Source organism: Dasypus novemcinctus, chromosome 23 (assembly GCF_030445035.2).
Source record: "Dasypus novemcinctus isolate mDasNov1 chromosome 23, mDasNov1.1.hap2, whole genome shotgun sequence".
Classification (NCBI taxonomy): Eukaryota; Metazoa; Chordata; class Mammalia; order Cingulata; family Dasypodidae; genus Dasypus; species Dasypus novemcinctus.
In genome coordinates, this window is record NC_080695.1 from 64,865,512 (window position 1) to 64,878,499 (window position 12,988).

A 12,988-nucleotide genomic window follows, 5' to 3' on the forward strand; every position below is an offset into this window, starting at 1 on the left:
CCATGCCTGCTTCCCCTGTGTCTCTTTTTGTTGCATCATTTTGCTGCGTCAGCTCTCCATGTGTGCAGCGCTACTCTTGGGCGGGCTATGCTTTCTTCTCGCAGGGTGGCTCAATGCGGAGTGCACTCCTTGCATGTGGGGCTCCCATACGCGGGGGACACCCCTGCACGGCACAGCACTCCTTGCGTGCGGCAGTGCTGTGCGTGGGCCAGCTCACCAAACAGGCCAGGAGGCTCTGGGTTTGAACCCTGGACCTCCCATATGGTAGGTGGACGCTCTATCAGTTGAGCCACAGTCTGCTTCCCTCATCAGTAAGTTTTATATAATTACTTCCCTTGCTTCCTATTCCTAGACTCAATTGAAGGGCTTTCTTAATTGACTTTTTCCTTTTAAAAATAAACTTATTTTGGAGTAATGTTGGAATAATAGAAAAGTTGCAGAGTTAGTACAGAGCTCCTGTGCACCTCTCGCTCAGTTTCCCTGTTGTTAACATCCTACGTCACCAGGGAACCTTTGTCACACCTAGAGAACTGATGTTGGTACGTCACGATTCTCCAAACTCCACGCTTTGGATTTCACCAGATTTTCTGTAACTCCTCTTTGTGTTCCTGGACCGTGTTGCCTCTGAAGGCAGTTCTCTAAATTGATGAGGTGGCTTGAATGTGTGTCTGGTCCTAACACCAGAATTTTGTTGGGAGCTTTAAAAAAAAAAAAAAGAATGGTGAGGTCAGCCTCCGGAGGTTCTAGGGAGTCTGATGTGGGCTGAGAACCTCGCCCCGCCCCCTGCGCTCAGTGGCTTCTCCTGGCGAGCCATGCAGACATGGCTGGGAACCACAGGCTGGGACGGGAAGGTGAGTTCTGATGGGGCGTGCCCAGAGAGACTGAGGACCAATGCCTACTTTTGTAAACTGCCCTTCCAGAATATACTTGGGATTGCTAACTGAGAAATAGCAGTGGGCTAAAACTGAGACGCAGGGAGATACTGCTTTTCTAACTTATCTTGTTAACCCTTGCTTTAAGTTGTGTTCTTCACCGGGTTCAGAAACATTTTATTTTTATGATTTGTGAAGAAAACAGTCTTTTTTGGAATCGTTAAAGAAGTGCCATGGCCTCAATTCTAAGAAGACACATATAGACCTTGGCAAGAAGGGTTTGTCACCAGCTGTGTGGGGGGAGGCGTGGCAGTCAGTAGGTGCACAGCGTCCGCTCTGTGGTCAGTAGGTGCACAGCGTCCGCTCTGCGGTCAGACGGGCAAAGGGGAGTCCTCTTTCGTGGGGCTCCTCTGCAGGCCTCTCCCTGGGGACCACTCCACCACTTTCCTTCTCTTCCTGCCCCTGCCTGTGGAAGGGAGGACAGGGACAGGGAGGGGATGAGGGGACGGGAAGAGGAGGGGGCGGAGCAGGCAGCAGGGACTTTTCACTTGGAATTGGGGGTGAAGGAGGCATGGGTCAAGTGTGCCCTGCGGGGTAGGCCCCGGCGGCTCCGAGGCCAGGCCCTGTGCGCCGCTCGGTTGGGCCAGGAGGCTCTGTCGAGTCGGAGGCTTCGGGGGGCCTTGGGGGGCTGACTGGGCGCCTCTGGATCTGAGCAGGGCTGGGAGCTGGCAGCCAGGGCGCCACCATGGTGGCACGGGAGGGCTCCTAGTCAGGGCCTGTGAGGCTTTAGGGTGGTGTTCCCCCAGCCTTTTGGGGAAGGTTTGGTAAATTTTTGAAAAGTGACAGAAAAACCATCAAAATCCAATAAATAGGAATTTTGCTTGTGTTTCCTGTTATCTCATCCGAGTGAGATTCAGGTGTTTGATTAGTGCTAGGACCATCATCTCCATAGCAGTTGGCAGGTGTTCTTGAGGCTTGTGGTTCTGTTATGACATCACAAATGAATGGAAGTCAGTGGGAAGAAAAATCTGCATTTAAGCATAGGCATCCTCAGGAAAAGTAGTGGGAGGAAATAAAGATTTTATAACTAGCCAAGGTAGCCTTTTTATGGCTTTAAATCTACTCTTTTAAAAAGTATTTCATGTCTTTTTAAAAAAATGTACACATATATAATTATGTCTCTGCTTCTTACCACAAGATTTGTTCTCAAAGGTTTCCCAGTCATGAACAATATAAACGTCTTTTGTATTTCTGGGTTTGATATGTGTATTTTGGAGTGTTTATTTTTTCCCAACAGACATTTCATATATCAGGGACTTTTTTTAACATTTATTTTTATTTCTCCCTGCCCCCATTGTTTGCGCTCACTTTCTGCTCTCTCTGTTTTGTTGTGTGCTCATCTTTTTAGGAGGCACCAGAAACCAAACCCTGGACCTCCCAGGTGGGAAGGAGGTACCCAGTGGCTTGAGCCACCTCCACTCCTTGTTGTGTCATTGTGTTTCCTTGTTGTGTCTCTTCATTGAATCATCTCATTGCATCATCTTGTTGAGTCAGCTCCCCATGCCAGCCTGTCACGTCAGCTCACTGTCTTGTCTGTCTTCTTTAGGAGGTACCGGGAACCGAACCCGGGACCTCCCGTGTGGTAGACGGGTACCCAACTGCTAGAGCCGTGTCAGCTTCCCTATCACGGACTTTGGTCCAGTGAAGGTATTGCCTGTTGTGATTGGCATTTGTCACAAGATGTGTTTCCAGCCTTCTGTTTGAGGTGATTATGTTAGAATTTTAGTTCTTGCAGACATATTACAGTATGTCTGAGAAAATTCCAACTAGGCGAGACATAACTTGCATATAGCAGTAAATAAACATACATGGCAATCTTGCCCGTCTGTCTTTGACAATATAAGGCTGTTTTATTGCCTTATTTTTTAGGGTATTTCTGGGAGCCTGGTACAAACTTTTATGTGGTTATCTGCGCTTTTGTCATTTTCTTTCTGGTCCAGAGATTTACCATGTCTTAATTAAATTTTAATCCTCTTGCTGAACTAACTCATTTATGAATATCTTTTTTTAACTGGGTGCTCAGTCCCCTAGGAGGCAGACTTGAATTGCCAACTTACCTGCAACGTCCCTTGGTGGACTGGATGGTCGGAAGCTCCTTGGGCCCATGCACTGGTGGGCTGCTGAGAGCCACCCCAGCACATAGGTGTAACCTCTTCTGGGGCCGGGGAGGGGGCTCTGCTGCTTAGGCAGATTTTGGTTCAGCTGTAGAGTTTTACTTGCCTTGCCTCTTTAGGGGCCACCTGTAGAGAAATCCTGTCTTAATTAATCCTTGAACCAGATCCCTCATTTTATAAAATACTGAGCTTTTCTTCCATCACCACATTGCAGTTACTCCTATTACCAGCAAAACTGGGGAGCATTTATTCATTTTTCTAACATCTACCCTGTAAGATATCCACAGATATCATGAATTGATTGTAAATTATTGCCATAACTTTTTCTTTGAGGTACCAGGGCCGGGGATTAAACTTGGAACCTCGTATGTGGGAAGCCGGCATTCAGCCACTGTGCCGCATTGGCTTCCCTGTATTTTTTCGTTTGTTTTGCTTGTTGTTTGTTTCTGTCTTTTTTTCAGGTGATACCAAGAACTGAACCCAGGACTTCCCATGTGGGAGCTGGGCACTCAACTGCTTGAGCCACATCTGCTCCTTGCCATAACTTTTGACCAAAAAAATACATCGAGAAGTCACAAACCTGTAAAGATAACTTTTTTTCCCAGCTACAATCTGAATTCATTCATTTCAAAATTTTTTACTTATTATTTTGAAATAATTTCAAACTCTTAGGGCACTTGTGAAAATAATTCGGACCCCTGTACAGAGAACTCCCAAACCCCCAGATACCCACGTCCGCCGATTTTAACATTTTGTCACCATTACCATAGGATAGCATCTGTCTATCAACCAGTCATCCGTCTATTTTCTTAACATTCAAGAGCAGGCTGCACACAGCATATCCTTGAGCACTTAATACTGCCATGTACATTTGCTACGAATAAGGATAGTATTCACTTTTTTTTTTTTTTTAAGATTTATTTCTACCCCCTCCCTCCATTGTCTGCTCTCTGTGTCCACTCGCTCTGTGTTCTGTGTCTGCTTGTATTCTCATTAGGCGGCTCTAGGAACCGATCCTGGGACCTTCCAGAGTGGGAAGAGGGGATTATTCTCTTGCGCCACCTCTGCTGTGTCTCTTATTGCTGTGTCCTCTTGCTGCACCAGTTTTCCGCGTGGGCCAGCACTCTTGTACGGGGTAGCACTCCATGTGGGCCAGCTTGCCTTCACTGGGAACCCTGGACCTCCTATATGGTAGATGGGAGCCCAGTTGCTTGAGCCACATCTCCTTCCCTATTCACTTTCATGATCACCCTAAGTGCAGTCAATCAAGTTCAAGAAATTTAACTTGATTTAAAGCCTTACATTCTATATTTGAATTTTCCTGTGACCCAATAATGTCCTTCTGAGCCTTCTTCATTCTTTGAGAGCCCATCCAGTGTCATGTATTGCATTTGTCATTATCACTTTAGTTTCTTTTTTTAAAAATTGTGAAACATACATATTTTCTCATCCCAGTCTCTCTTAGACATACCATTGAGTGGTTAATCACATTCACAATGTTGTAATATCCTCACCACCATCCATTGCTAGAACTTTCCCCTCACTCCAAACAAACAAACAGACCCTGTGTTTATTTTAACTACCCGTTGCCCCTTCCCCCCACCCTGGAAACTAGTACTCTCCTTTCTCTGTGAGTTTGCATATTCTGATATTTTCTTTGTGGTTACCATAAAACTTAATATTCTAAACCTTAAAAATCTCATTTGCTTTGATGCTGACAATTTCAGTAGTACACATAAACTTCTTTCTGTACCTCATCTCCCCTCCTCCTTTATTACATATTTATACATTGAGTCTAAAGCCATTGATTTTATCATTACATTTTATGAATTTGCCTTATAGATCCTATAGGAATTAAAAAGTGGAGTTACAAATGAAAAAATACGGCAGCACTGGTGTTTCTGTTTACCCATGCAGTCAGTTGTCTGAAGGCCTTTCAGCCTGTGTGTGACACATTGCTTCTTTTGTGGCTTACAGAATTCTCTTTTGTCGGCATTTGACAATTTGATTATAACATGGCATGGAGTGGGTCTATTTGGGTTTATCATGTTTCCAGTTTGTTGAGCATCTTGGATGTCTCATTAAATTTGGAAAATTTTCAGCCCTTGTTTCTTTGAATATTCTCTCTGCCTCTTGCTTTCTTCTTGTGGGACTTCCATAATGTGTTTTGGTATGCTTGGTGGTGTCCACAGGTTCCTCAGGCTTTGTGTATATTTCTTCATGTTTTCCTCCTTCTGCTCCTCAGACTGAATGGTTTCTTCAACCATTGATTCACTGATTCATTCTTTTGACAGCTCCAATCTGCTATTGAGACCCCTCACAGGTTCTTTTGCTGAGGTCTTCAGGTCTGGTTCCTTTTCATAACTTCTCTTTCTCTACCGATGTTCTTTTTGTGGTCATCTCGTTTTCCTGGTTTCCTTTAGTTCTTTGTCCTTGTTTCCTTTACCTCTTTAAAAATCTTTGCTGTGTTGGAGATCTGATCCTCTTCACCAGAGTTTTCTAATTCTTCAGTCTTCTCCTTTTCCTGAGCCATCACTTTTTATGTGTATTGTAATCTTTTCTTGAAACTTGATTACAATTAAAAGGAAACCTGGTCATTTTTGATATTTTAACATGTCACTGGAATTTAGACTCTCAGGCACCTGTTCCTTAATCCAATATCTAGCTAGTTAATGTTATGGCAGAGCTTTTTTTGACTGCCTGGAGCTAACAAAGAGAGAGAAAACAAAACACCTTTCCACCTTTCCAGGGCTCTTTGGATCAGGGTTTTTTAACCTTTTTTTGTTCTCTGGATCCCTTTGCCAGTCATGTGAAAACCACGGACCCCTTACAAAGTCCTCACTATACTGTGTATTATTTAATAAAATACATCACACCAGCACCAACATGTCCCCACAAGAATAATGTTTTTTTGAATTTCAGTTCAAGCTCAGGGACCCCTTTTTAAGAACCCCTGCTTTAGATGGACCTGTGCACATGCTTACCTTCAGGGCTTATCCATATAATGAGTTTAGAGGATAGCTCCAGGCCTCCCTGATACATTCTGCACATGCCATTTGTGTTGGGCATGCACATGTGGCTCTGGAATTCCTTTGTTTACAAGGATAGAACTGTTTCCTCTTTCCTAACAAATAGTTTTCTTACAGTCCCACCCACTCCTTCCACAAGCAGGGCAAATTCTGGGACAGGGAGTCCCTCAGGCCAGCACCAGACAGATTGAGCCATGTATACCTTATATGTACACCAGGGTTACTTGGCTCTCTCTGGAACTGGAACCAGGATCTGAGCTGTTGAGGGGATGGGATGGGTGGGGGCAGCCAGGAGTCAGGAGATCCACCTGCTGCTTTCTTGATTCAGAGCTTGTCCAGTTATGCAGTCCGATTACTGTTTCCTGGAACTTCGAGAAAGATGTTTCTGCAGGTTCTTGCTAGTTGTTCAAAACTTCTGTAGGTGGGCGGAGCCCTGAAGCATCTCACTTTGCCATCCTAGTCAGGGCAGGGCCTCGTTTGATTTTGCTTTTTTAATTTGACTTTTATAATGGGAATTTTATTTTAGGGTAGAAACTTGCAGTTCCGAGGCACCATCAGGGATGCTTTCTCACCAGAGTCAGCTACCACGTGGTGAAGCAAGATGGCAGGCGGCTGTGCTGAGGTCTCTGCCTTCCCTTCCCGAGTGTGGGCGGCCAGGCCTAGGGCTCGTCTCTGTCCAGGCCTCCTCTCAGTCTCAGAGAGACTTCACAGCCGTTCTGCAGCTGTCGGTGTACCAGGAGTCCTCTCTCACATGGCAGGGTCAAAAATGGTAGTTTCTTCTTTCTCTGCCTGCATTTGATTGTATAATCTGATTTCACTGGATCTCATGAAACGCTAAGCTTTGTCTCTGCCTAAGAATAATGGGTCAGTGGAGATGACTCCACGTTCGGAGGTCCTGGGTTCGTTTCCTGGTCCCTCCTAAAAAGAGAAGACAAGCCTGCAACAGACAGAAATGGCAAATTAAAAAAAAAAACCCAACAACGAGGGGGTGGGGAGAAATAAAAAAGAAAATGATGGGGTCAGTTGTAGAATTGACACACCGTGATTTAGATTGCTTGCATTTACATATCCTATTTTAGGTGTGGTGCCTTGTTTCATATTCTGGAAATTGTGTCATTATTGCGTTGGAGCATTATTATAAATCAATTGTAGGACAGATTTGAACTGAGGGAAAGTGAAAACTGAACTTTTAACTTTTAATTAAATTAAAAGTTACACTTAAAACACATATAGATTTATAGTACATTCATGGTATGAGTATATGCCTGCATCTGTGAGTAGTGAAAAATCTCACTACTGCTAGTCTGGCAGAACCTCATAACAGGTTTTCATGTATCACCTTAGTTAAAGGGGAGGGACATAAGAATTTATAGATTTTCATTCTAGTGTACTCCTCCCTTTTTGTAACAAAGGTTGCGTATGACACACATTGATTGAAGTCTTAATTTAAAAAAAATTTTTTTTTTCTGTGTATGTACATTGAGAACTTAAACCTGCTGCATAATATTCCATTGGGATTGCCATAATTTAATCCTTCACAGGTATTTTTTTCTCAAAACATTTTTAAGGGTATGTTAATATTTAATAAAAGAAATAAATGATCAGGATTGGAAGTGATCTTAGCTATCTCTGTCTAAATTTGGGTGGCAGTACTTTTTTCTTGGCTTTAAAAGATTTCTAAAGGGTTTTGAGGTCCTTAAGGGGAGAGAAACATGATTTCCGTGCCATTAGGCACCTGAGAGGCTTTTATTATGTGTCTTCATTGGTGGGGATTTGGAGGCCCAGGCTGAGAAGGGCGCTCTCCATGGTGCTGAACCACACCAGCCCTGGCTGGCGGGAGAAAGGCTCTGAAACTGGAGGCCAAGCACACATCTACCTAGTACGTAAAAAGCACATCTCCCGTTTAGCTGGCTTTTTTTTTTTTTTTTTTTTTTTTTTAAGATTTATTTATTTCTCCTCTCTCCATTGTCTGCTCTCTGTGTTCTTCTATGTCTACTTGTGTTCTCATTAGGCAACTCTGAAAACCGATCCTGGAACCTTCCAGAGTGGGAGAGGTGACCATTCTCTTGCACCACCTCAGCTCCCTGGACTGCTGTGTCTCTTATTCTCTCTCCTCTGTGTCTCTTTTTGTTTCATCATCTTGCTGCACCAGCTCTCTACGTGGGCCACCACTCCTGCGTGGGGCAGTACTCGGCACAGGCCAGCACTCTCCTTGGGCCAGCTCGCCACACGGGCCAGCTTGCCTTCACCAGGAGGCCCTGGGTATCGAACCCTGGACCTACTATATGGTGTATGGGAGCCCAATTGCTTGGGCCACATCTGCTTCCCTAGCTGGCTCTTAATGGCTGTTGGAGAGTGTGACACCTGCGATACAAGGGAAAACTGGTCTAGGCAAAATGGGAAAGTAAGTAGTTCTAACAAGCAAGGTATTCCAATGTGAGGAGGAAGCATTTTGAAGTGGAATGTGAAGTGTAGTCCTTTTGGCCAGTAGACCCTATTTAAATCCTCAGTGTTGCCATAGTTTTTCTCTTTTTCAATTGATCAACCTATGGTCAGTGTAAGAGAATTTTGTGTTTTGAAATTGACTAATCAAAATAGTTAAGAGAGCATTAAAACTAGAGTTCACATCTTACATCTGCAGTACAAATTTCGCTTAAAAGTTTTGCACCTGACTTCTGATTATATGTAAATATTTTTCAAGCCAGATTTCGGCAAACGTTTAGAACGACAGTCTGTCATTCCTTTCCAGATGCTTTCTACACACTACTCATGGTGACATCTCTCACCAATGCCCCGTGCCCCCCACAAACTCTGTCCTGGTGTTTGCATGGATTTATACTTTAATTTTTCATTCCTTATCTGTTGACCCTTTGAGGGTGACTGTTTGAAATTTTTAAAAGACACTGATAGGGAAGCAGACTTGGCCCAATGGATAGGGCATCTGTCTACCACTTGGGAGGTCCGCAGTTCAAACCCCAGGCCTCCTTGACCCGCGTGGAGCTGGCCCATGTGCAGTGCTGATGCGCACAAGGAGTGCCGTGCCAAGCAGGGATTTCCCCTTCATAGGGGAGCCCCACACCCAAAGAGTGCACCCCGTAAGGAGAGCCGCTCAGCGCAAAAGAAAGTGCAGCCTGCCCAAGAATGGCTCTGCACACACGGAGAGCTGACACAAGATGACACAACAAAAAGAAACAGATTCCCGGTGCCACTTATGAGGCTAGAAGCGGTCACAGCAGAACATTCAGCAAATGGATACAGAGCAGACAGCTGGGGGTGGGGGGGGGCAGAGGAGAGAAATAAATAAAATATAAAAATCTTAAAAAAGACACCGATATGTGTCCAATGTGAAAAGTTCAAAATATTTAGTGTTTTGCTATTTTGGATATATATTTGGTAAATCTTTAAATTTTCTCTAGAGTTGAGTTTTAACGTGCAGGAAACTTACTGCAGGATAATGTGAAATTTCTACTTTCCACATGAATTACAAAGGTTTTTAAATTTAAGAGAATTAGAAAGTTGGAGCAGAATAAAGGTTAAATAAATTCCACGTAAAACATTAAATGTCATTGGAAATGGAGCAGAGTGTGTGATACAGCATGTTTTCAAGCTTCAATTAGCATTCTGAATTTAGGAAAAGTTTGTGTTTAGTAAACATCATAGTACCTACCTTTTGGATTAGAATTAGGTATTTTTCATGGTATAATTAGAACTAATTTATTAGTGACTGGAACTCATCAAATATAATTTTACTTAATCCACGAATGGGGATAAAAGCCTTTGAATGTCTTTGTTTTCTTTAAAGCTGGAGATACTGATGACCCACCAAGAATCACTCAAAACCCTGTCATCAATGGGAACGTAGCCATGAGCGATGGCCACACCACCGCGGAAGAGGACATGGAGGATGGTGAGTGCGCACGGTGTGGCACGCCCGGTGGGTGTGGTCCGTGCTTACTCCTTGAGTGCTCCTGGGTTTCTTAAGGGAAACATGTTAAGGTTGTAGCTGAGGAAAGTTTAGGCGCCTGTTTGGGTTTGAATTTCATGGTTGCCTAGCGTTTCCAGGTAAGTTGATTCTGCCCAGCCTAGGCCAGACGACTTAAATGCAGAAGTGTGTAAAGATGGGCGTTGACTCACTCCTGCGGAATTCCAGCCACTGTTAGTATTCAGAACAAGTTTATCTTACTCTCCTTTCCTTTTTGTCTGCAGCAAGATACTTCTAGACTTTGGAACTTGGCTTTCCATTCCATTCTTATTGCAGTGTTTATCAGTTGTTTGTAGCTGTTAATCCCTCCCCACTCCCATTAGGTGTGAGATCAGATTCATGCTTTGGACTTGATTCTCCCACTCTGACTTTTGGTCTGTAGCCTTTATTTGTAGAAGCATATGCACATGCATGAACGTTTGTGCCTAGGAAGTCTTGTTTTTTTTTTTTTTTTTTTTTTTGAGGATATTTCTCCTGTAATTTATCAGATTACGTGACTCGTACATTTGCAAGATCAAAATCCTGAGAAGGTAGCAGCCAGTAATCACTTAATGCCACCCCTGGAATCTTGCAGTGTAATATGAAACCATGTTCTGTCGAAAGCATGTCCATCAATCCTCACGAGGGTTGTGTCCTTCCCAGGGGAGTAACGGGGCAGTTGAAAGAAACCATCAGTCACGGGCTGCACCGCCAGAAGGACTGCTGTTCAGACCTCCTGCCAAAAGTTCAGCCTCCATGAGAAACTGCAGCCGTAGTTGAGAGTTCTCTCACAGTGCGGTTTACCCCCTGGCAGCTGGCTGAGGCAATATCTGAGGAAGGTAAAGAGGCGTGGTCTAAACCCCGCTGCTTTGTTACCTGTGGAGTGCGCTTTCCACTAGGCCGAGGGCGACGGTGTGGGTGCGGTCCCTTCGGTTGCTGGGTGTTTGGTGGTTTCAGCTCAGTCCCCAGAGATGCCAAGAGAGATTGCGAGGGCACGCCTGGGGAGGTGTGGCCAGCACGGGCCTCCAGGCGCAAGTCGGGGTCAATTCTAGTCTCTCGTGGAGCCGTAACTGACCCAGTCAGGGCACTCCCCACGCAGTTCCACGGGGCAGATGCACGCTCATGTTTCTGCATGGTTCTTTGGATGCGAGTCTTAGGATAAGATACAGCATAGGTAGATGGCGGGCCTTCTCAGTCTCGGCCCTGTGGACATCTCGGGCCGTATGGCTCCGTTGCAGAAGCTGTCCTGTGCATCGTAGGATGCCAGCCTCATCCCCCCACCCCCAGCCATGGCACCCAAAAATGTCTCTAGGTGTTGCCAGACGTCCACCAAGGGACAGGACGGCCTGGCTGAGCATCCCAAGGAGGAGGGCCTGCTATCTTAGTAGTTAGTAAACTGCGGTGTTGAGAACCGGGGCGTAGAACAGCCTTTGTGTGGCTCCCCAGATGGAGAAAACTTACTGTGGGAGAACACTTGAGCAGTCTTCAGTGCCCCCTTCTTCCTGCTTTGGAATTTTAGGTGTCTTTTGCAAGGCAGAAGGAGTGGAGGGTGAAAGGTTCCAGTCGACTTCAGTGGCAGGGCAGACCTTCTAAAAGGGTCACTTACTTCGGCTTGCACATCCTCCCCTGCCCCCAGCATATAACAGTTGTTTTTCCTTTTCTTCCCACATTTTGGGGAGGGAGGGTGGAAGGGAGATTTTTCTGGTTCTAGGAGTAGAATTCTTAGTTTAAAGGGCAGCATTTTCCAAGTTGGTACGTATTGTGGAGCACTGCAGGATGCAGTACGCGTGCTATGGAGAGTGTTGAGTTCTGGAAAGGTGGAGGAATGTTAGGTTAAACAGTTTTCTTCGTTGCAGTACTTCTCAGCCCCTCAGTAGGTCAACATGAAGACTTTTCTTTTTGGTTAATGATTTCCCAAGCTGACTTGATACCCACTTTCCCTGAATTTCCTATTAATATATCAAACAAGGACACATATCTGGGAAACCCTGGTTTAGCTTTTTTTGCACCCAAAGTACTGGTTATGTAGAAAAATCCACTTTGTAAGGGAAAGTTCTTGTATAAGAACTTAAAAGCTAGCAACCCAGATTTTTAGAAATGTGCGGTTGAGGTGGAGAGTGTTTGTTAAAAAACCTGTTACATAGAATTTTCTGGTAATACTTGGTTACTCTACTTTGATTTTAGTTTCTCATTCTCCCTTTGTCCTTAGATGACCAAGAGAAGTTTTTAGAGCAAATGCAGCTGCTACAGCTCTAGATGGATCTAGATGTAGATGATTAGTTGATATCTGTGAAACAAAAGTAACTTGGGGGGGATTTAGTTAGGACTTGAAAAGAATTGTGTTATAAGAAACAATTTTATAAAGCGTCGGGTCTGCAAGAGAACCATTTGGGAAAACAACTTTCTAACTTTTGTGAGTCAAAAACTAAAAGCATACACTTGAAAATGGTTAAAGTGGGAAATTCTGGGCTGTATATGTCTTGATACAATTAAAGCTACAACAAAACCCCCACGGTACTGTTACAGCTTCCTCTGCTGTGCGCCTGTCGCTGAAGCCCAGGCTGCTGGGTAGGCCTTTGCCGGGTTAGTGGAAGAGTGGGCACGGCAGGGGCTTTGGACAGGCCGTAGCTACTGCTGCTGCTGCTTCTAGGTTCCTGCGGTCAGAGTGGGCGCTGGGTTTTAAGTCTGGGTAGAGGAGAACGTCAGCCTTTGGCACCAGCCTATCACCCCTTCCTCTGCAGTGGGAAGAAATAGCTGGGCAGGTGGCAGGCAGTATAATTCTGCAGGATGCTGGGGATTCCTGGGAATCCTAAGTGTGTTTGTTTTGTTTTTTTTTTGATATAATTACAGACTCAAAGAAAGTTGGAAAAACTTTTATTCCCATGAAGTCTCATACTGAATTTGCAGACTAGCGTTATTTCCTGAGTCTCTTCCGAGAATGTACCTTGAGCA

At 44.6% G+C, this 12,988-nt stretch overlaps 1 protein-coding gene across 1 annotated transcript in view; it reads left to right on the top strand.

Moving 5' to 3' along the window:
- Positions 1-12,988, top strand: part of USP7 (ubiquitin specific peptidase 7) — a 64,684-nt gene that overhangs the window by 22,775 nt on the left and 28,921 nt on the right. The window contains 1 exon segment of the mRNA XM_058286488.2: positions 9,878-9,982. Within this exon segment, the coding sequence (XP_058142471.1) occupies positions 9,878-9,982 (105 nt within the window).